General features: G+C 37.8%; 1 protein-coding gene across 2 annotated transcripts in view; it reads right to left on the minus strand.

Moving 5' to 3' along the window:
• Positions 1-488: 488 nt before the first annotated feature.
• The window catches only part of LOC134532083 (pseudouridine-5'-phosphatase-like), a 35,591-nt gene continuing 11,064 nt past the window's right edge, over positions 489-25,015 (minus strand). For both annotated transcript variants that reach the window (XM_063368306.1, XM_063368305.1), the window contains exons 3-4: positions 6,405-6,637; positions 489-3,608 (exon numbers count right to left, since the gene is read on the minus strand). In XM_063368306.1, coding sequence (XP_063224376.1) covers positions 3,435-3,608; positions 6,405-6,637 — 407 coding nt within the window. In that variant the 3' untranslated portion in view covers positions 489-3,434. The remainder of the gene's footprint in view (positions 3,609-6,404; positions 6,638-25,015) is intronic.

Raw genomic sequence — 25,015 nt, forward strand, 5'->3', positions numbered from 1 at the left:
ACTAGGTATAAAAAAATTTCACTCCTGATTACCAAATCTGTGTTATTTTTTTTTGCAGATAATTAGCTCGGGATTTGACTGCAAGAGATAACGATGGCAAGTGAAAAGGCATTAAATTTGGTAATTAATCTTACAATGTTCTGAACAATTTTTCAAACTGCTTTTAAAATCCTTTTAATTTTTTTAAACCCCTAAGCACTTTAAAACAGGCACATTTTATTTTTTAAGTTTCACTCCCAGTATCATGACGAATGTTCAAGTCAAACTTTTAAAATACCTATTATCTACTCCATTCCATCTACTGACACTTGCACTAACTCACTCTTACCTTGCTTCAGTTTGGTCGAATGTGTTCAGCGTAAAGTTTCCAATCTCGATTCATTAATTTATTCAGAGTTCAACCAGCACTGAAATTACCGAAGCAGGGTAAGAATTATAGGACTTTAGAACCAAATGTATTATGATTATTTCAATTAAAGAATAGCCAATTTTAAAACAACGCTATTTTATTTTGAACAAGTTCAGTGACATACCGAATCAGAAATTACAGCAGCATAACACAAATGTTAACAGATATTTTTATACAAGCCATATAAATTTCAACATGGAATAAATTTTACAAGTATAAAAATATGCAAACATTTCTGCACAGACTAGACAGTTGTATGTATTTCCCTCTCGCACTGCAAGAGGGTGAATCTAACACATTAAACACAACAAAAGAACACAAATATATTGTAAAACTTAATATTTACAAATAATCCTCATAAGTAGTAAGAAAATCCTGCAAATAACATATTTTTTATATAAAAACATGAGTTTTAAATCCTCTATGATAAAATAAAGAAGGAAAAAACAACGATAATAGACTGCCTATTGAACATCAACATCAATTCAATTTCTTAACATACTCAATCTTTTAAAACTGACTTGTTTTTCAATTAATAGTTTGGCGACCGTGTCAAGAGCATTTGTTGTTTCCCCATGGATCAACCACACTGCAGCCAAGCAAATTTATTGCTGCTGTGGCATCCCTGGTTTTATGATGCCTGATAGTGTGATTGTGTTAATTACAAATACGTTTACAAATTAGAAAATGGAATACCAATTTTTTTGCTGGAGAACTAAACGACTTTCTTAGATAGTAACGTTTTGGTATTATTAAGTGCGCACTGACACAGTCCAGGGCCTCTGCCTGTCCACCTAAAAATTCATTTACTTAAACCAATAAAATTTTTAAATTTGAAAATAATTTTGTTGATCTGATTATTTACATAAAATAGAGTACTATTAATAATTTTAAACCATAATACTCAATATTTTTTTAAAAATAAAAATAACGTGTGGACAATTTTGCTGAAAACAAAACTTAATTTCTCGATCAATCATCCTACCCTTGTTACAATTTTTTTTCCAATAATTTTTTTTTGTGAATGAGTCTCACATGGCGTAGGCCTAACTAACGGTAACAATAATTAAAAATAATATTAAATTTGAATATAAAATTATTCATGAATGTTGCATATTAAATATTTTTCGAACACTTGCAGACCCCGAGACAGTCTAGGCCAGGTCAGTGTGCTGATGTACAGTGACAACTAACATGACTTGCTGACTACAAATAAATTAAAAGTGTATAAGTACTGAATTCTTAAGTTTATAAAATCTTATTTCTCAAAATAAAACTTATTTTAAACTAAATAACTAGTTTAGGAACAAATTGTTTCAAGGTGGTTATTACATGACAGTTAAGTGTTATTGTTTTAAAAGTGTGTGGTTTTTTTTACAGAAAGCTCAATTTTAAGAACTACGTAATTCCTTTCAAAAAGTTAAACTTTTATTATTATTATTTATTTATATAGATTAAATGCATAATATTCCATGTTAGTGTTGAACTTACCAACAATTTCATAACCCTTTATTTAAAATAAAAATTGCTATATAGTAAGTGGGTTATTAAATAAGGTTTATTTAAATTCATTACGCATATTAGTGTTTGACTTATTTAGACAATTATTCACAAGAGTAACACAGATCTGCCACAGCAGAAATTTCTTCTGTCTCCAAACATACTATATAGATTTTGATGAATTTGAAACTATCGAACATAGAAAAGTTAGGATAGTTAGAGAAGCCATAGAAATATTCAACACCTAAACAACAACGTGAAAATGGTTATAAGCCAAGTGAAACATGGACACCAATTATAAAGGGTGGGGGGGGGGGAAACACCAGCAGTAAGCAAAAGGAGGAAAGCTGCCTTGGGTGTTACGCCAAATGACCAACACAACCAATGAGAAGAGATCAAACATGATTGGACGATGCATAAGGCAAAGACAGGACAGCCATCCCCTGATTGGCTGACACATGTGCAGTCTCTTGCAGTTGGCTACCTGAAGAAGACCCCTAGTTAAGTACATACAGAGCCTTACCACTTCCTAGTTGACTTCTCAACCTTTAATAGTAATTATGACATTGGTATCACCCTTAAAAGCATTTGACTTGCTATTGTGTTTATGAGTATTGTTTAAGTGAAAATGTGAAATGTTAGCTAAGCTTGTAATAAACGTAAAGACTACTGTCGCAGTGAGCTAAATATCAGACAGCTGCACGAGGACTAGCTAGGCCGGACCTGTACAAGGCACATCATTCATTTCCTTCTCTTACTAATCTGCCACGAATAAGACACTGATTTGTAATTCAAGCATAATATTTGAACTGTAATGGACGTCACCAAGTAAAATTGTGTCTGAGAAAATTAAACTCTAGCCACAATAAATTCAAAAATAATAAATAAAAAAAAACCAAAACATTATCCCAATTCAGCAAACAATACACTACCTGATCACAAGTACATAAATATCAAGTTGTAAAGCATCGAGAAGTTAATATCTGAACAGTCGGGTGGGTTTCTGTTCGAACTATACATAAAGACTAGCTTACAACAGTTAAAGCTGGCGTTGCTCGAGGCAGGACCAGTCTGTGGACGGCCGCTGCCTCCCACATTACCACACTTACCCCCGAGTGTGGGTCGCATTCTCTGGCATTCGCCTCCGCGCCACTAGCCTACGCAGCGCAGCAGACGTGTCACTTGCCGGTGGCGGCAGACACAGATAATTGCGCTGTTCGTGGAGCTTCACAGTACTGCAGGCATGTTTCCATTTAACAAATTATAATTACTACTATTAAAACCAACATAGGTTAGTTATTTACATACATATGCAGCCACACAGTGCAATAATTATTTTTTAAACCCAAAGTGAAATACCCGCATAAGGATAGCACTACATTTTTTTTAACTAAAACTCGGCATGAAATGTGCGACCCACGCACGGGTGAGCACGGCATGTGACAAAGGAACGACGGGAACTGAGCCCGGAGACCTGCTGCGGAGTGCAGTGCAGACCGGAGCGCTGGCGGTGTCTGAGTGCAGGCTAGAAGGGCGGCAGGCCGAACAGCTCGGGCCGGAAGTGCTCCAAGGACGGCAGCACCAGGGTGGCGCCCCGGGTGAGGTCCGGGGAGAGGCGTGGGTCCGGCACCATCACCACCTGCATGCCGGCGGCGCAGGCCGCGGCGACCCCGTTGGGAGCATCCTCCAGCACCAGGCACTGCAACGACAGCCGCCCGTCAGGGACACACCCCGTCCCTCCGGAGAGGAGAGAATTAGAGTATTCCATTCTCATTTGTATAGTTTCACATTATTTCGGTTATTTCACATTAATATGTTGTTGCTGTTACTGCAAAAGGTCGTATGTCAAAAATTGGCATTTTTGAATTTTTGGCTGTTTGTGTATTTCGGAAGGCAACCTATGTTGTGGGAAAAAGACGTTTGTCAATAACTGTAAAGTAAGAATCATAATTCTAAGAATACTACCAAAATTTCATAACATAATATGATAACCCTCATGAATGAAACAAGTTTTTTTTGATCTCCTGGAAAGTGAGACATTTTGACATACGACCTTTTGCAGTAACAGCGACGATGTTCTGTTAGGTAACACCTATACACATTTTAGTTCTTTCTTTGATTTACTTCATTACAATTATGTAGTGAGCAAACATTAGTGTATTTCCTCCACACAAGTATTACAGCACTCCTACACAGAAACAGCACAAACTGTTTTTCCCAGTACAGTCTATATATCACGCCAGTTTGCACATGTTTCTTAACACAATCAAACAATTGACTGACAAAAGTATTAAAAAACGATTCTGTGAATTACTTCAGGAACACAACTTTCAGAATTGTTTTGCATTTATTTTTTTCTTCTGAATAAAGCCCTAAACTCTACAATTATCTACTTGAGTTTAAAATCGGGTGCCGGCAAGTTGCAGATTTTCCCTTTTAAACTTCATTGCTAGGTTAGGTTCTTAAGGGGCCCGCCTCATCAGGGGTGTATGTGTGTTAGTGAGGCGGCATGATAAGTGCGAGCTCGATGGTGCTTCTAGCGCGGTATAGCCTCTAAGCGCAAGTCTCTGAACTGGCGCGCATTCGTCTTGTCGTCACAGGATAACTGTGAAATTTGAGCGGTGACCGTAACATTATATGGCGGAGAAATGAAGATAAAGGTGTTATGCAAGCTTCTTAAGTGCTTTCAAGAATCTGTACTGATTGTTTTATGCCTAAAAATTACTCTGAAAACACACGTTTTAGGCATTTTAACGCTTCTAAAAATACAGTTTAAAAACTTAATCCGGAATTAAAAGTACTTTTCGGCCCTCAGCGAACTCTTAAATGCTATTCGTAAATATGCCCCACTCGGATATCTTGAGTAGTTTTGAAATCGCGTTGTTTTTCCTGAAGCTCTGCACACCGTATGTGTGCCCAGGTAGGCGGAGCCCTTAAAACCAACTATTATCTGTCATAACAAAAGAGCTCTGATAATGCACAGAAAACAATGTTTTATATTCCACCTATTTATAGTTTCATACTTCTGTACTGTTAAACTTGCTGGGAAGCTATCGGTAACTTCAGACTGTAACTTAACAATGTGCAAAGGAACTAAATATTAGAAATGTGGCCACTGAGCTACTTGATTCTGTGTGTGATGGCTAGCTTTTGACAAAATGTTTTATGTAGAGAGGAGTCCCGCTAATCCGGACCCCGCTCGAGCGGACATTAGGTTAATCCATACAATATTTAAAAATAGTATAAATAGGTTAAAAAATTAAGGTCTATGTACATAATAGTATTAATATGTACATAATAGTATAAAAACTAAAATTAAGCTGTAGGAAAAGTAATATTTATGAACGAAAAAAATTTATTTTTATAATTTTGCTCATTTTAAATTTGTTCAACGTGGATATTAAGGCCAATTCCATTTAATCCAGACTACGGTGATCTGGACAGGGTACTTTCCCATCTAGTCCAGATTAGCGACCCTACACTGTACTTTCAATACTGAGCTAGGGGAAAAAAAATTGCAGTGTGTGAAGTTTTTAAATTTTTATCTGGAATTTCCATCTTGCCAACAATGGGATCTCTAGAGATGGGCATGTTAAGCAAATCAGTTAAGGAATTGGCAATGACCCGTAGCAAGAACCATCACAACTCTCGCCTGCAATGATTTAGGAAAATCATGTCCAACCGAACTCAAGATGGATAATGGATGAACCTAGGTGCTCCTAAATGCAAGCCTTAAATTTAATTGTTGCATCCAATGCATGTTGGGGTGTGAAAATAAATGCTTACAATGCATGCAATGTCATAAAAGATATATATATATATATCATATGTTCCCAAAACATGTTTTTTAATCTAATAGACTTTTAAAGACTACTATGTAGCACAGTGCAAAAAAAAAACATATGCTTAACATTGAACATTTTTTTTTTTGCTTAGTTGCTTTCCTATCCGCAGAACACTGGAAGATGTATTTCACTTGCCGTAAATGACACTTAGCTAAATTCACGGCCAAACGCTTTCCACTTCGGGAACATTTCAGTTGTAACACTGCAGCACGACAAGGTCCCAATATGGCTTCCTCACATTCTGTTCTCCAGGAAACAGATGACTGACTAGACAAAAACGTCACTAAACACTGTGCGTCAATATCGCCAGAGTCGAGTGAACAGACTCTAAAAAATAACTGATCTAAGATTTTTATTTAAAAAAAATATATATATATTAGTGATGGGTCAATTCCTGTTTCTTCCCGGTTCTCGGTTCGGTACCGTTTCTTAAAAATCGGTTCTCGGTCATTTCATGCTGCATTTAAGTTGTAGTGAAGGACTATTTTCGAAAATGGTCTTGCTATACTGTCGGTACCAGTACCGGCACCGACATTTTAGCTGCAGTTCTCGGTGCCGGTTAAAATGCTGAGAACCGTAGGAACCGAGAAGCGAGAACCGGTACCGACCCATCCCTAATACACACACACGGACGGACTGAACAGCGTCACCTGGTGGGGCTGCGGCCGGTCCGGGAAGCGGGACGCGCACACCAGGAAGATGTCTGGGTGGGGCTTGCCCTGCTTCACGTCGGGGTCCGAGGAGCCCATCACCACGTGGTGGAACAAGGCCATCAGCTCCTTGTGGTGTGTGGTCTTGTAGCCCATGCTCTCCGCGCTGCTGCTGGTCGCCACGGCGACGGGCACTCCGTGGCCCACCAGGTGCCGCACCAGCCTCTCTGCCCCTGCGCACACCGCCGCCCAGTGACGGGTCGTTACCACAACGCCGAAAGTACAATAACGCTGAAAACCATAACGCCGAATGCCAAATGGACTACAATGCCGAATGCCAAATTGATCACAACGCAGACAGATAGTAAACTGCTGTGTACCACAACACCGAAATACAGTAACGCCGAAAAATGTTGCTGCGGGGAGGAGGAGGGGGGGGGGGGGGGGGGGGGGGGGGCACAGTAGCAAAATGAAAAACAACTGAATGAATTTTTGTGTGTTTCTTAAATGTATCGTAATGCCGAAATACCACAACCTAACCTAACCTAGGCTAGGCTAGCCTAACCTAACCTAACCTAACCTAACCTTTGTGGCAGTCCTGCAATGACATTTTTCGGCATTAATGTATTTCGGCGTTGTGGTGCGTCCCCCCAAGTGACCAGGCCTTTGGCCGTCGCCCACCCCGAGTCCAATTACATCCACAAACATCAAACTTAGAACCTGCTTAAACCTGGGGTGGGGGAACCATAGGGATATTAACATGTGTGCATCCAACTGCAGAGAAGAATCCCACATTAAGAAGAAAAAATTAAAAATTAAAAAAAAAAAAAAAAAGAATTAATTCTGGCATGGGTAGTACGAGATGCTCTGCATTCTTAAAAACATTTTTATTTTCAAAATATTATTTTTATTATCATTTATCAAGCATCCCGATTTTAACACCAGTAATTTCCACAGGAAAGAAAGACCTAGCATAATAATTTTTTTTTTACACTTTAGCTTACATTAGGATTACAAAATATCTTTCATTATTCATATTACGTGGATCAGATGTCAGGCAAGCATAAAGACAAAAGAACGACGATTAATTTAAAAGGCAGAACCAACTAACGGCAATTATGATATTCAATAAAAAACAACATCTAACTCTAGACATAATTTGCTACGTGGAAATTGAAATGTTCACCTGAAACAAAATTACACGAGGAAACCCACTGTCCGCCCCAGTAGTAGATACATTCGCACTCGCACCTCACACCACTAGCTCGGGGAACTAACCGTGCAGAGACGTGCGGCCCAGTACACGGCACACGGCACGCTCCCAGGGAGAAACACAGAGCAAGACCCTGCGACGGAGGAAAAGGAGGGAAAGACTCCGAGGCCGACCGGATGAGCGGCGAGAGGGGAAGAGCCTCGCCGCTCACTTGAGAAATATTTTTCACGCACCATTAAATATTCATAAAATCAGAAAAACATAATTTTTATAGTTCTTCACCTGCTCTATCATTCCATAGTTGTCACGCCACTTCTGTTTTTTGGAAAACTATTGTGTTTGTTTAGTCTTTTCGTTTTGCTGTGTTTTTGTCTCGTTTTAACTGTTGTGCTGAATTTTTTTGGGTTCAATATTTTTGTGTTATCATCATTTGTGGTTTTTTTTTTCGTTCTGTTAGTCCATTTTACTTTGTTTTTCTTTGTTTGTTGACCATATTCCTGTTATGGAATATTATGTGGTGTTTATATCCTGTTGACAACGGCAATTTTTGCTTAATTTGTGTTTTTGTCTTTTGTGTCTTTTATAGTTTTCTTATACAGACATACATGTGCTTAGCAATGGCATATGTCCAAAAGCTTACATCACGTCACTGCAGTTCAGTTAGTTGGGGCTCAGCGCTCGGGGTGATATTGCTGTGAATATTGGTTTGTGGGCAGTATTTTTTAAACATGTTGGCAGTTATTTACAACTACACTCACTTTAACGGTGACACCAAGCGTAAAGTCACTTGAAGTAGTCTAGTGGGCTTAGGCCTACGGAGTGATCAGCGTTCCACAATAGTTGTAGAACTTCTACGTAGTTTGGTGATGAAAGTGCTAACATTTTAGACTGGTACACATAGGCCAAAATAATGAAAATACTTTTAGTAGGCTTATAATAAAACAATAAAAGTAATATCTCATTACAATGTACCTGGAAAAAAAAAAAACACACACACAAGTTTTTGTATTTGAAAATTAAAGTACTCTACACTGAACTGTTTTTGAATGAAAAACATATTTTAGGGATATTAATTATATTAAGTGGCAAAATCCTTTGAAGTCAGGTTACTTTGCAATGAGGAGTCACTGTATGCACAATTTTGTTCAATAAATCAGGGTAGCCACTCTTGGCAGTAACAAAATCCAGGTTTTTTTCCCCAAGGTTTATCACAGTCATCTCATTGAATGTTTACAACTGATAAACTTAGTGTGTCATATTTTACACTGAAATAAAATAGAATTCTGTAAATTTGGAATAAAATTATAATTAGATATTTCTCCTGAAACAAAAAACAAAACATTTGGTTACCATTTCCATGGTGACTTAACATGAAAACATAAATTAAAAGAATAAATTAACTAATTAACAAAAACCTCACATAGCTGTACATTCGTTCATGGCAAAACATATAACTTGAATTAAACTTCTCACTCACTCACTCACGTTCATACGTGTCACACTTCCTCACTTAAGTTGGTCCGTGCTCTTGACTGCTAACCAGGTGTGCGATGCCATGCACAACTCTTGGAAACTGTTTATCAGCAGCAGCGAATTTCTGGCAGGTTCTGTGGCTTATGTATTCTTATGTTGGGAAACAAAATCAGGTGTTAGCAATGCCACAGTTCTGTAAATAATACGGAGTAGAATTTACATCAGAGTATATTTTATAAGCCAACCAGAAGCTACTAAGTTGTGTAATTTTTTTTACTGTAGAAAGATACCGCAAGTTCTATATTGTAAGAAGTGTTGTGATTCGCCAGATTGTCAAGAGCTGTGGTGTAGTTAGTTGGTGAGATCACAACGTCATCCCCTCCCTGCGTGGATGAAAGAAGTTGGGGTGTTAGTGTTTCTAGAGTTTCTGTTCGGTGGTTGTCGGAATAAGGTCGCGCCGATTGGTGGTTCACAAAATACAAACATACGTACGTAGGTAAGATGTAGTACAAAGAAATTTTATATTTATTGTTAATGGCTGTGCCAGCTTTCAAACTTTGTTTTGGATGGTTAATTAGAATTTTATTTTGTCTACAGTAAAAATTAGGGATGTGTGGGAATAGGTTTTTGTACTTCGGGAAATTTTCGGGAAAAATAAATTTTTTCCGCGGGAAACGGGACGGGATCGGGAAATTTTTTATTAACATAATAATAAAAAAAAGAGCAAATTTTTGACTCTGATATTGAACCCTAGTATCAAAGGAATCATTTCAAATTAAACTTAAATACTTTAAATCCTTCTTTGTAAATCTAAATGCTATAATTATTATTATTATATCTTAAAAAGTTTTTCACTTCAAACAGATACTTTGCACAAGCCTTAAAAATGTAACATCAGCCGACAAAGCCCGCGAAACTAAAAAACTATTTTATTTTTCCCAAAGAAAAATCATAGATGTTTAAATACTCTTGAGCAGTGATGTAAAACTACGTGATTTCATATTTTTCACAGTGCCAATAGAGTTCTCTACATCGCCACTGCTATTAAGTAATGAGAAAGGTTACGCTTCATTACGAAACACAAGTCTAGTATTTCTTATATCTTTGGCGAAAAGGTTGGATTGCGCATGTGTTTTGTTTTCGTCTCTGTACACATAGTGGTTTTAGGTTAAGTGTTCAATGATGATGGCAAAAACGTTATAAAACTATTCACGTATCTTGCAAACGTGTACCCTTGAAGAAATATATTTATGAATGCATACAATATATGTAAATGTACTCCATGCACGTTTATGTTATTCCAATTGGCAATTAGATATGTGTAAACGATTATCATAATTCACTGCACACCACAGCTGTCACTACGATAAGCATACGTTTAAAAATGTTTTGCGCTGAAATAGAACGGAAACTCTTCGAAAATGTACGAATCCATAACAAATATTGTTATAAAAACAGTTTCAATTGATATAAAACATGTTTTACGTGATTAGTAGACATTTGTAAATTTTTAAACAATTTCCCGAAATATTCGGGAGTAAGAAAATTCTTGCCCAGCATTTCGGGAAACCTATTTTCCCGACTTTTTTCCTGAAATGTCGGGATCCCGCACACCCCTAGTAAAAACCCATGACAGAGCATTAGTGAACTATTGCGTTGTCCCAAGGACACTGTTTTTCCTTGCCAGTAATCAGGAGGCCAAGCTACCATGAAATTTCATTTTCGAAATTTTGTTTCTATTCAAGAATTGTTCTAGTTTTTTGTCATCATCAAAGTATCACATTGTATATTTGAAGCTGGGAAATTGTGATGTATTCTCTCTGTGAAGAACTTATGAAATGGGTCTAAATTTTTAATAGCGAACACTGTTTGCGTATTTTGAAAGCCAAAAGTAAATATGCGTGAACTTTTTTTTTCATCATTTTCTTCAGTAAACCAATCTGCCTAAATTTGTGATGGTCTAACGTTCTAACCTATAAATATTATGAACAGTCCAGATAAGTACACAGCTTCCAAAAATTTTTTGTAACACACATTGCACTCACTCCAATGAGGTGGAAAAACGAAGATTGTTTTCTTAATACTTTTATTTAAATTTCACAGCACTAATACAACTTCTTTAACTGAGAAACTGCCTACATACCGGTTTAGTTGAGGTGTGGGCCACTTCACGCCATGATAGGCTATGAGGTGAGATTACTTAATCAAACAGCTTTTTGCACGACGGAGCTGTAGGAGGCGACCCTGGGGAGGAAACACAGGCGATTACGTCGAGCACAGTTACCGGGCCAGTCAAAGCAAGGGCAAGTCCCTGGGGGGCGCGGCACTCGAAGAAGAGGACTGGGGATGGCTATCGCGGGCGGACACCGGGCTGCGCACTAGCGCTAGCGTTTGCTGCCTGTCAAGTGCACCGTTCACCAACACAACAAATAATGAATTACTGAACAAATCTTCTAGTCCTTACAACACTTACATTAAATGCCAGAGGCACTGAAATATAACTGCACAGGAGTCCCGGGTTCACAGTACTGAATACGTTCAATTGTCTCACAAGTTAAGAATGCTTAAAATTATATAAGAAATATAGGTAGCTTGCTTAATGTGTAGCAAACCCTTGAGAATAAAAACATTAAATACAGCGAAATCCCTTATTTACGTTACTGTTATTTACGTTTTCCCGTTATTTGCACTATATTCTTCAGGTGCCGTTTAGTTCCCATTTAGGCCAATACAATACTTTCACGCGAATTACGTCTCAAAAATCGAATTCATCCCGCTAATTACGTCACATAACAAGCATAAACAATCAGAAAATACTGTGGTTACTTTAAGTGATTAGATAAGCTTAGCTAGTAGGCCTAAAAACATCGTGAAAAATGTAACGTTTATAGTCGGCAATGAACATTTTAAATCGTAAAATATACATATTTCATAACATGAAAAGTTGCTTTTATTTCTAAACATGTAATAATTTAAGCCAAAGCGTGTAAAAGTCGGAGTAATTATAGCAGGAGACAATCTAAAATGCACGAGGAAAAAACGTAAACTCAAGAATGTATAAACGTGGCTGCTTGTAAGATCTGATACTGTATTTATGTCACAACTTAGCCGAAATACTGGTACGAGACATAAACTTCACAGGATAAAATGAGCGGAGTCTTGGTAACTGTTTTATACGTCTTTTATAATTTCGGAAGTAATGTACAGTTGACGCATATTTTTTAAACTAACCATCATTTATTTCTGGGGATCGTAAATAATTAATTATTGGTATCAAGACAGAACGATGAACGGAAACTTGAACATGTCACGGCAGTGAGAAAACTGGTGCGTATACCAATAAACTGGTATTCGAACTGGACTAAACTGGTACACGGGAGGTGGAGCTTATGTTTTTTTCCGCTAAGCTCGCATCTATTGGCTGGCTGCTGATGGAAGGTAATGAGTCTGGGCGGAGCATAGAGTAAGTTATACTGCGCATGCGCAGCTCAGCCGGCGGCTACGCCACGCCGTAACAGCAGCTGACCGAGTACAATGACCAGACCTGCCAACATTCAAATTTAAAAAATCATGAGGTCCTCGATAAAAATTTTCAGGCCCATAAATACAGGTTAGATATAAAAAACAACTGAGAATCTTTAAATTTAAGTGACATACCTGTACATATGTTACATGGTCTCTGCTTCAAAATTTATTTCAACAAATTATAGGTTGCAGATTTAATTTAGTTGAACATAATTTAGCGCTGTTGTGTAGTGATCATGCAGTGCCGCAACTAAAAAAAGATGTAAAATAACATTCTGCTCGTGTAACACTATTATCACTGTTCATAGCAAAATTAATTTTTTTATTGGAGCAATACACTTCACGTGTTAGTTGTATTTTTTTGTAGCGACATGTTTCAAAATGTCTCCTCTTCCACTATGCGAGATAGAAAAATCAGCACGGCACACACTACAAAACGCAAAATAGCTTCCTTTACGTGACTCGAGTATTGATGAAAACTCGTTACTGTAAGCTTTCGTAAAACTTGTTTTGTAACTTTTACAAACAAAATCTTGGGGCCCCGAAAAAATCGTGAGGAAACACTATTTTGGCGTGAGGGCGTGAGATGGACCTTAAAATCGTGAGCCTCACACCAAAATCATGAGAGTTGGCAGGTCTGAATGACCTTTCTCCACGTACGGCGCGCTATTGACAGTAAATTTCCATCAATTTGCGTTTTTTTTTTTTAATTTTTTACTGTGACGCAATGTGTATGTAGCCCATATTTGTTATAAACGCTGCAGGTTGCAACTGTATTTATAATTTGGACTAGAGGTGGGTCGAAAAGTATCAACCTGATACTTTGGCACTGATACGTGCCTGTATCAGGAACGGCAAACGAGTACACTTGAAAAGTATCAGGTACTTTAGTATCAGTACAGAATTCGCCTGGAACAACACCACGGCCAATGTGCGCAGAACCCGATCACAGATGACGGTCACTTGGGCGGAGCTTGTGAAAGGGGAGGGAGCAAGAACGACGAATAAGGGATAAAGAAGGGAAATAATGTAGGGGAGGAAGCGCAGGGGAAGGCGTTGAAGGAGAGGCGCAAAGCGAAATTGTTACGAGTCGTTTGGTTATTGTCCCACATCAAAGTACACTCAGAGCGCAGTGCGTGCACAGACTCGTTCAATAATAAAACTAATGAAATTTTAATATTAAAAAGTACATTAATACAAGATATAATATTTATATTTGTGCACCTAACAGCTATGAAAATGCAAATAAATTCTCAGTTGACACTAATAACAGATGTAATCAACATTAGGACTTTTTTCTGAAAACAATTAGTAACTAGTGTTTTCATACATTAAAAAATTACGATTTTATAAAAAATTAAAAATTTAAAAAAAAAAACAGATACGTACATTAGTGAGCATACTATATCAATGTTTACGTTTCAAATGTTTCTTCAGATTAGTCGATGATGATTTATAACTAAGTTTTTGTTTACACAAATTACAATTAGCAAACTCATTATTTTCCGTAAAAAAATTCCACACAAATGAAGTCTTTTTCGTGCACTTATCCATTCCTTATTTCACTATAAAGATACTAACTACAAAGCATGACAGCCCGCAACAATGTACATGGTGATACACGGCCAGGACGAACTGCAGTGAATGTTGAACTGATTGATACTGGCTGTATCAGGCGGGCATGAGAGTAAAGAGGTAGAGAATTACAGGGCGTGATAAATAATGTATCAGATTCTCCTTCCGGTCGCACGGTCTGCGTACGCGGAGCTTGATTGCTTCCTGGGACCGTCTGATACAGAAGTATCAGAGACTTGTAACTAGGTACATTACTGTATCAGTATCAGGTTGAACAGATACCGAAAATTTCTGTAACAACCCACCTCTACCTTGAACAGCCAAAAAAACAAGCAGAAGAAAATTTTAGATTTTTTTGTTAAGAAGTAATCAGAAAAACATTTTGGCTTTCATTCTTTTTTTTATTTTTGTCAAATGTGGTAAATTAATAATTTATTAAATACTAAAGTAAAAATTGTTGTTAGTGTGTTTGTACCTGCATTATAGTATGTGCTATTAAACAAAAGGAAAAAAATACTAAATAAGGTAAACTGTACTCCTTTTTATACTTTTCCCTTTATTTACACTTTCCCGCTTTTTACACTTTTTTACTTTGTCCCCATGAAAAAAGCAAATAAGGGGTTTTGCTGTAAGTTACTGAATGGTTATCTGCGATGAGTGGCAGTTTCACCTAGCGCCCGTTCACACACACACGCTCTCGTAAAAGAGCACTATAGGCTCACAACACAGAGTAGATCCGCCTGTTTGTCAATGTAATTTCAAAATATTGTTTTATTGGCAATAACAATATAGAGGTATTTGAGAAGCCCTCAATAGAAATGAATTTTATGTTTATTATTTTACTTCTTACCTCTATGACTTTGTCTTAGTCCTGTTATGAATTATATTTACCAGTATTGTATCTCTATGGTCAGGTCAATTTGGTTTTACTCTTTAAGTATTTTCATGTTTTATCTAAGTAATAATTTTATGAAATGTCTTTGCAAACATTTGTTAAACGGCGACGAATAGGAAATGAGCTTACACCTTTTAATATTGTTTTTGGGTCATTACTGAGGAAAGAGTATATGTGATTGGACGCTCGACTGCGCATAGATTTTATTTAAAGAATTTAGTATTTCCAGTGTGATTTCGGAGAGTGTTCAATAGAGAAAGCTTTGACTGTTTGAAACAAATTGGAACTTGAGTTTCTGTTCTACTATCATGGGAGAAGGATTAGAGAGAAAGAGCTCCGTGATTTAGTCATAAATGAATGTAAGAATATCACGTAAAACATTGGTACGACGACTGAATAGCTAGAATCTACGTGAAATTGATGATTTTATAATAAATACCGGAACTACACAATGAAGAAGAGGTAGTTACCGATGTTCGAAGCTCTACTAAAGAATCGACGACGACGATAAGTTTTGACTAACAGCATAAATAGAACTGGATCAACGACGAATTAAGAAGAAACGAAGAAAAGGACTATCAATCTTCGATATGGAAGGAGTTTGACAGCGGTAGACGGCATCGTAGACGGTGTACCGTAGGACATCATCCTTCTAGACGACTCCAGGTGACCGACGCCAGTCCTGCTGGAGTACCAGCAGCACGAGAGGAGGTGCATCGAGACGGAGACCCAACCAGCGACATCGGAGGAGAGTGAGATCTAACCAGCAACATCGGAGGAGAGACAGGGGTTCGGAGAGGTTTTCCACAGCCTCTTGGTATTGTAACGACGCGACGAGGTTTGTTTGCCCCATCCCCGAATTAACAAGAACAGCGAGAAGTTACCTGTCCTATTTTAATGGCAAGATATCTTAAACTATGATGTTTACGATCAAGACCTAATTTGAAACTCGCAAAACAACTTAATACTACTTAACTACGTAAAGACTTGTAGCTTGTACATACTGGACCTGGTTAACTGACATTGATCAGTAATATGTACAATATCAAAGTTAAAATCTGTTAAAGTCATTAATTGTCTTGAATGTTTAAAGAATAGCCCCAGGTCCAGAAGTCTTGAGACAGTTTGATCTACCGAAAGAGACTGAGCTAGTAAAAACAAAGAAAAGACTAATTTGCCAGTTAAAATGTGTTTCAATAATATTTAAAATATTGACTGATAACCAAACTATTATTCAGTGATACAATTACGTAAAACGTAATTAGTTCTGAAAGACATTTAAGTATAACGGATATTGAAATTTTGTTTAATGAAAAACCTATTTAAACATGAATAATTGTCTCAAAGGTATTTGTATGTTGATTGCTAATCATTGACTCTGTCACTTTTCATGTTACAGTTGGATATGTTGCAAAAGAGTATTGTCACCCATACAACCATGATTTTGACCCTAGTAAAAAGTTAAATTTTCATTATATTTTATTTTTCCGATTGATAACCATACTTACATATCATGTGTATGTTAAACCAGATAGACAGAAATATTTAGCTTGGATTGTCTTGAAAGAATAATTAGTTTTTATTACACTGAGATCAGCAGTCATAGAGAAATTAATGCTTTTAAACACACTACTTATATTTGTTGATTTTAAGGTCAGAATACTTACACCAAAGAGAAGGAGACATACTGCTAAGGAATTATACGACATTTTATTGTTTGGTATTCACACTGAGTCAAACTACACCAGTACATACAACTTGAGAATAATTTATTTTCACTATCAACATAACAAGACATATTTTAGTTAATATTCTGTAGAGGTTAGTAGTTGTGCTACATACACAATCACAGCACTAGTACTTTATAGAGTTTTCACGGCGCCCAACTAGACCACATTTTACATTATAGATATTGGCATTTTAGGAAATATACTCCATAGAGTAATTCTGAAAACACTTCAGAATTTTTGGCGCACAACGTGTAAGCCAACGTTAGGGACTATTTTATGATCTTTTTTTTGAACAACTCAAGACACTTTGAAAAATACAGACAGTAATTTTATTTTGTCAAGATGACAGACACAGGTAGGAAGTCATATTTTTTGAGAGGTAGCAATGACACTTCTGACTCTAGTCCTGAACGAGAACCTAGAGAAGTAGTACCAGAACAGCACATCGAGAATACTGGTATGGAGTCACAGCAGGAAATGGAGTTGGGTCATTCGCCGCCGACACCAACTGTTACCCTAGATGCACTGTTCCAGTTCATGAATAAGGAGAAATTAGAACGGGAGCGTAAAGAACAGGAGGAGAAACTAGAACGGGAACGGGAGAAACAAGAACGGGAGCGTAAAGAACAGGAGGAGAAACTAGAACGGGAACGGGAGAAACAAGAACGTGAGCGTATAGAACAGGAGGAGAAGTTAGAAAGGGAACAAAAGGAGCGAGAAAACGCCGAAAGACTAGACAATTTAGTGCAAGTCTTAAATAACACTTTAGGCAGGATTGCAGATGAAACAGCAGAAATCAGGCATGACTTAACTGAAACACAGCACGAGATGCAACAGAAGTTTTCCAGTGTACACACTCGTATTGAAGGTGTAGAAATATTCAGTAAACGCACTGACGATAAAGTAGTACACTTAAGCGAGCGTCTAACAGGAAGGTTAGATATGGTAGAGGCGAAAATAGGGGAAATAGAAAGAGAATCCAGACACATCGCAACATTCTCGCCCCAACTAACGACTCACCACACTAGCGAATGTAATACCGACAAGGAAGACACGCCGGTAAACAAATCGATAACGATAGAAGCCGAGCGAAATCCCGCGAATATTAGTACTGCAATTATGTCAGCAGATCCGGTACTTACACTACACCACCCTTCTAAGAAATGGTTGGATGACGTTCCAACATATTCAGGGAAAAGTAATGAAAACCCTCGAAGATTCTTAAATCAGTTTGGAGAATATTGCCACACATTTAAGTTAACAGACGCAGAAAAATTGAAATGCGTTAGCCACTGCTTGAAAAACACGGCATATTATTGGTGGGAGTTGGCGAAAGATTCGGTACACGCATACGAATCGTTTCAGAAAGCTTTCATATCCCAATTTTGGAATACTCGTATCCAAAGCAATTTGCGAATACAGTTGCATTCTGAAAAATTCGAAAATCGTAAATTTCAAAATTTAGAGGCGCATATCAGCGATATGTACGAGAGAACTCGTTATCTTGATTGCCGTATGGAAGACGAAGAGTTTATTGCCATGATAATTTCGCAATTACCACTCAATTATCAATTACAACTTAGTGGACGGCAATACAGTAATATTGTAGATTTCAAGGAACAACTGTTAACGTATGAACGACTCGTTAAGCTCGATAAAACGGTAACGCACAAAGAAACTAACGAGCGCAAGAACACGAACCAACAGACACCGTTATACAATAACTGGCGTAACCGAAATGAAGGGCAGAACAGCGGACACAAACAACCTCAAATTCACACACTGAACGTTGAAAACTGGGGAAGTAATTGGTATCACAATGGATATCGAGGTCAGCGATATGGTAACGGATTTTATAAACCACAGTACTATCGTCGTAGAAACGAGAAGCGACAAGACAGACGCGAAAATGAATCACAGTGGGAGAATAAACGTCAGGAGGGGACAGTTAATTTCAGAGAGAATTCAGGCGAAAATCGAACAACGAAAGAACGATCGGCAAATTACAATAATCATTCCGGAGGTCAGTACAGCATAAATGCACAAACGTTTGTACCGTCTGAAAAAGGGAACAGCTTTAGCACCACCATTCACGACGCGCGACAAGGAGAAAGAAATTCATATTCTATAGCGCCAAGTCACGAGCAAAGCAACACGGAATGGCCGCGCATGCAATCTAGCAGAAGCTCAGATACAAACCAAGGAGGTAATAACACATTTTTGATTTCACCGAATGCAAATAATGGATTTGCTAATTTGTCACAAGAGCAAATTAGAGGATTTAAGGACAGTGCGGTAAACTAATTAGGGATGGCGAAAACCCGCTCCGCACGTCAGTCCCTAATTGTAAGTTAGACGGGGCTAGTATAAAATTGGATCCCGACGCAAATGACAAGAATAATTGTCGAAGCATACACACCATTATGTTCAAAGAAAACGAGCGTGAATTTTTACTCAGCGAGCCCACAGAAACCGAAGTTCAAGCGAAACAAGCACTATGTCCGGAGATATCGTTAACTTTAAACGGAGTTAAAGTGCCTGTACTATTAGACAGCGGCGCAGATATATCCTGCATCAGCGAAGACTGCGTAGCCATGATAGAGAGCACCGGAATATCATTACCGAGAATGCCAGTACCGAGTTTAAAGATTCTAGGGGTTACATCAAGGGCTAGTCCCATCATTAATCGTCAGACCTTATTGGAAGTAGAAGGTTTAGGTAGCACCAAGTACATTAATGTATTAATCGTAAAAGGATTGGCTAAACCAGTAATTTTCGGTGTAGACTTTCTAACTAGCCATAAAATAATTTTGAATTTTGCAGGTTGGATGGTAACTGCTATGGATGACACAGAAAATACGAAAACTACTGAAAATTGGGAAGTTTCGGAAAAATGCATTGCAATCATTCATAAGGAAACTTCGTGTATTAATAGTGACATAAATTTGATGGCGACCGGAGCTGATTTAATAGAAGCTGTAAAGGGAATTACCATGGTAAATGAAACCGGTAGAAATAATCTTCTTCATGTCTTAAGAAATTTTCAAAATATATTTTCCGAAAAACCTGGGTTAAACAAATTATATACAGCTAGTATTCAGGTCATACCCGGTGAACCATTCCATAAAAAGTCGTATCCCATCCCGGCGAAATATTTGAAAGAGGCTGAAGAATATCTAGACTTAATGTTGGAATGGAATGTAATAAAGCGAGCGCCTAGCCCATTCACGAATGCGATACTCTGTGTGCGAAAGAAAGACGGAACAGTACGTTTATGCCTTGACGCGAGGGAGATCAACAAAATTACTGTTCGAGATCGGGAAAGTCCGAGACCAACGAATGATATTCTGCGATTATATCAGGGTGTCAAGTTTCTAACCACACTTGATTTGTCGGCAGGGTACTGGCAAATACCCTTAGAAGAAAGATCTAGACAGTACACATCATTCCTATTCAAGAACTCGCAGTATGTGTTCCAAGTCATGCCGTTCGGCTTATGTAATGCGGTAGCTGAGTTTACTCGTTGTCTGGACGAAACGCTAGGATCTGAGTGCAAAGGATTCGCGCGAGCATATGTCGACGACATTTTGATTACATCGTCATCATTCGAAGAACACCTGGAGCATATCGGCATTGTCCTAACGAAACTACGTGACGCAGGAATGACGGTGAAACTGCGAAAATCCGTATTTTGCCGACAAGAGTTACCATTTCTAGGGCATATTCTGACACCGACCGGAATTCATACCGATCCTGAAAAATTGAACAGTATTTCCAACTTCCCTACACCAAAGAATGTTAAACAACTACGTACATTCCTGGGAGTTATCGGGTTTTACCGAAATTACAGCGACAAGATAGCCAAGATCGCAGTCCCATTGTTTGATCTACTCAAGAAGGACAAGCTGTGGAAATGGGAAGCAGAACAGCGGGAAGCTTTTGAAGAACTCAAGAAGGTCTTTCTCGAAGAACGAGTCATCTATCATCCCATGTTAGGTCGGGAATTTCTACTATACACAGACGCATCTGATTATGCCTTAGGGGCGAAGCTCGCGCAAATGGACGATGAGGGAGTAGAACGTACCGTAGCGATGGCGAGTAGAACATTGAATTCGGCAGAGCGAAATTACACGGTCACGGAGAAAGAGACACTAGCAATAATATGGGCTCTGCAGAAGTTTCGAGACCTGCTTCTGGGAGAACATATAAAGCTAATGACTGACCATCAAGCCCTGATGTGTCTAAAAGCAGGCAAAATTTTTGGTAGCAGGCTGACACGATGGTGCTTGCTGATGCAAGAGTTTGACTTGGAAATATGCCACATTAAAGGGAAAGAGAATGTAGTCGCCGATTACCTAAGTCGAATACCCGATGTATTGAATGATGAATTGACACCGAGGAAGAACTCCAAGGAATTTTTGGTAGCTAATCTTGTGACACAACAACTTAAAGATAACGCAACAATCAAGAATGTTTTTGACCAGATAGCTCAACTGCAACAGGAAGATGAATTCTGCAAGGTCATAATAGATAAATTGAAGGGTTCAGAGGTTCCAACTAGGTTAGAGGAGAGATACTGCATGTCGGAGGGAGTATTGTTCAATCATAGCAAGGGAAAAGCCAGATTTGAAGAGCCATGGAAGCCGGTAATACCGAAGCGAAACATCAACTCGATTATTTGGGAGGTTCATAGGAATTGCGGGCATATTGGTTCAAAGAAGCTGACACAGTCATTGATTAGGCAGCTATACTCTCCGAATCTGCACAAGTCAGTCGCCGCCATTACTCGATCGTGCGACTTGTGTCAGAAAGCGAAACATGCCCAACAAAATCTCGAAGGTGAGTTTAAACCTATCCTTCCGGAGAGACCACTGCAGTTGGTATCAGTGGATGTATTGGGACCATTACCTAGATCAACAGCCGGGGTGAAATATGTGTTCGTGATGGTAGATTTATTTACAAAATACACCAAGTTGTATCCCATAGTCAATGCCACCAGCAAGATAGTATTCCAGAAAGTTAAACAGTTTATCGCGGAAGTGGGTCGACCGGAGAAAATTATTTCAGATCATGCCACACAATTCATGAGTCAAGTGTGGCAAGAAGGACTCAGAAAACTGCAAATCGTACCCACCACGTCTTCGGTGAGACACCCGCAGAGTAATCCTGTGGAGAGACAAATGCGCACACTTGGTAATATGTTGCGGACATTCTGCCACGATACACAGCAGAACTGGATGAGTAAATTAACTTTCATTGAATGCATTTTGAATAATACTGTACACAGTTCTACCAGTGTTACTCCATATGAAGCGTTAACAGGAAAAAGATCATTGATAATACCGTCATCGTTACTACCGAGACATCACGATGAAGCTCTGGCCGCAGAAGATAAAGAATTAGTCGAGATACAGAAGGAAACTGAAGAGTTGGTCGCAGCCAAGTTGACATCCACGGCGGATCTTCGGAGAAAATACCAGAAAGATTCCAGCAAGATGAGTTTTAATTGTGGAGATTTAGTACTCAAGAGAACGAATCCAGTAAGCCAATTTTGGAAGTACGTTACTAAGAAGCTATTTCTACTCTTCGATGGACCATATATGATCACGAAGATTATTAGAAGTAACTGTTACGAACTGTCTGACATTAAAACGAAACAAGTAATAGGACACTATAATATAACGCAGTTGAGGAAATATTACACTCCTGTAGAATAGTATACACTGTTACACATATGTCCGTTTGAAGACATATATCGGTGACAATACTCTATGTTTGCAAGTAAGTATGTAAATAAGGTCAATAATATGAAATGTAAATTTTCTGCAAATAATTAGAATATAGATGAGATGTTTGTATGATGAGAAATGGTCCTAAGACCTATATCAGAGTATAGTTCGTTAGTCACATTTCTGAAGGGGACTATTCTATAGAGGTATTTGAGAAGCCCTCAATAGAAATGAATTTTATGTTTATTATTTTACTTCTTACCTCTATGACTTTGTCTTAGTCCTGTTATGAATTATATTTACCAGTATTGTATCTCTATGGTCAGGTCAATTTGGTTTTACTCTTTAAGTATTTTCATGTTTTATCTAAGTAATAATTTTATGAAATGTCTTTGCAAACATTTGTTAAACGGCGACGAATAGGAAATGAGCTTACACCTTTTAATATTGTTTTTGGGTCATTACTGAGGAAAGAGTATATGTGATTGGACGCTCGACTGCGCATAGATTTTATTTAAAGAATTTAGTATTTCCAGTGTGATTTCGGAGAGTGTTCAATAGAGAAAGCTTTGACTGTTTGAAACAAATTGGAACTTGAGTTTCTGTTCTACTATCATGGGAGAAGGATTAGAGAGAAAGAGCTCCGTGATTTAGTCATAAATGAATGTAAGAATATCACGTAAAACATTGGTACGACGACTGAATAGCTAGAATCTACGTGAAATTGATGATTTTATAATAAATACCGGAACTACACAATGAAGAAGAGGTAGTTACCGATGTTCGAAGCTCTACTAAAGAATCGACGACGACGATAAGTTTTGACTAACAGCATAAATAGAACTGGATCAACGACGAATTAAGAAGAAACGAAGAAAAGGACTATCAATCTTCGATATGGAAGGAGTTTGACAGCGGTAGACGGCATCGTAGACGGTGTACCGTAGGACATCATCCTTCTAGACGACTCCAGGTGACCGACGCCAGTCCTGCTGGAGTACCAGCAGCACGAGAGGAGGTGCATCGAGACGGAGACCCAACCAGCGACATCGGAGGAGAGTGAGATCTAACCAGCAACATCGGAGGAGAGACAGGGGTTCGGAGAGGTTTTCCACAGCCTCTTGGTATTGTAACGACGCGACGAGGTTTGTTTGCCCCATCCCCGAATTAACAAGAACAGCGAGAAGTTACCTGTCCTATTTTAATGGCAAGATATCTTAAACTATGATGTTTACGATCAAGACCTAATTTGAAACTCGCAAAACAACTTAATACTACTTAACTACGTAAAGACTTGTAGCTTGTACATACTGGACCTGGTTAACTGACATTGATCAGTAATATGTACGATATCAAAGTTAAAATCTGTTAAAGTCATTAATTGTCTTGAATGTTTAAAGAATAGCCCCAGGTCCAGAAGTCTTGAGACAGTTTGATCTACCGAAAGAGACTGAGCTAGTAAAAACAAAGAAAAGACTAATTTGCCAGTTAAAATGTGTTTCAATAATATTTAAAATATTGACTGATAACCAAACTATTATTCAGTGATACAATTACGTAAAACGTAATTAGTTCTGAAAGACATTTAAGTATAACGGATATTGAAATTTTGTTTAATGAAAAACCTATTTAAACATGAATAATTGTCTCAAAGGTATTTGTATGTTGATTGCTAATCATTGACTCTGTCACTTTTCATGTTACAGTTGGATATGTTGCAAAAGAGTATTGTCACCCATACAACCATGATTTTGACCCTAGTAAAAAGTTAAATTTTCATTATATTTTATTTTTCCGATTGATAACCATACTTACATATCATGTGTATGTTAAACCAGATAGACAGAAATATTTAGCTTGGATTGTCTTGAAAGAATAATTAGTTTTTATTACACTGAGATCAGCAGTCATAGAGAAATTAATGCTTTTAAACACACTACTTATATTTGTTGATTTTAAGGTCAGAATACTTACACCAAAGAGAAGGAGACATACTGCTAAGGAATTATACGACATTTTATTGTTTGGTATTCACACTGAGTCAAACTACACCAGTACATACAACTTGAGAATAATTTATTTTCACTATCAACATAACAAGACATATTTTAGTTAATATTCTGTAGAGGTTAGTAGTTGTGCTACATACACAATCACAGCACTAGTACTTTATAGAGTTTTCACGGCGCCCAACTAGACCACATTTTACATTATAGATATTGGCATTTTAGGAAATATACTCCATAGAGTAATTCTGAAAACACTTCAACAATAATAATATAAAGTCCATGCAAGTAACTTGGACAGTTGCCTAAAGTATATATATTTTATTTTCTCGTGCAGCACTTGCCAGACTGGTTCTTCAAGGATTTATTACTCAGTAAAAATAAACACATAAAATAAGAAGAACATTTAAGAGCAGAGCATGACATTCAGAAGTGTTTCAAGACAAAAATAGAACTAATACAACC

The sequence above is a fragment of the Bacillus rossius genome, chromosome 5, assembly GCF_032445375.1.
Source record: "Bacillus rossius redtenbacheri isolate Brsri chromosome 5, Brsri_v3, whole genome shotgun sequence".
Taxonomy (NCBI): domain Eukaryota; kingdom Metazoa; phylum Arthropoda; class Insecta; order Phasmatodea; family Bacillidae; genus Bacillus; species Bacillus rossius.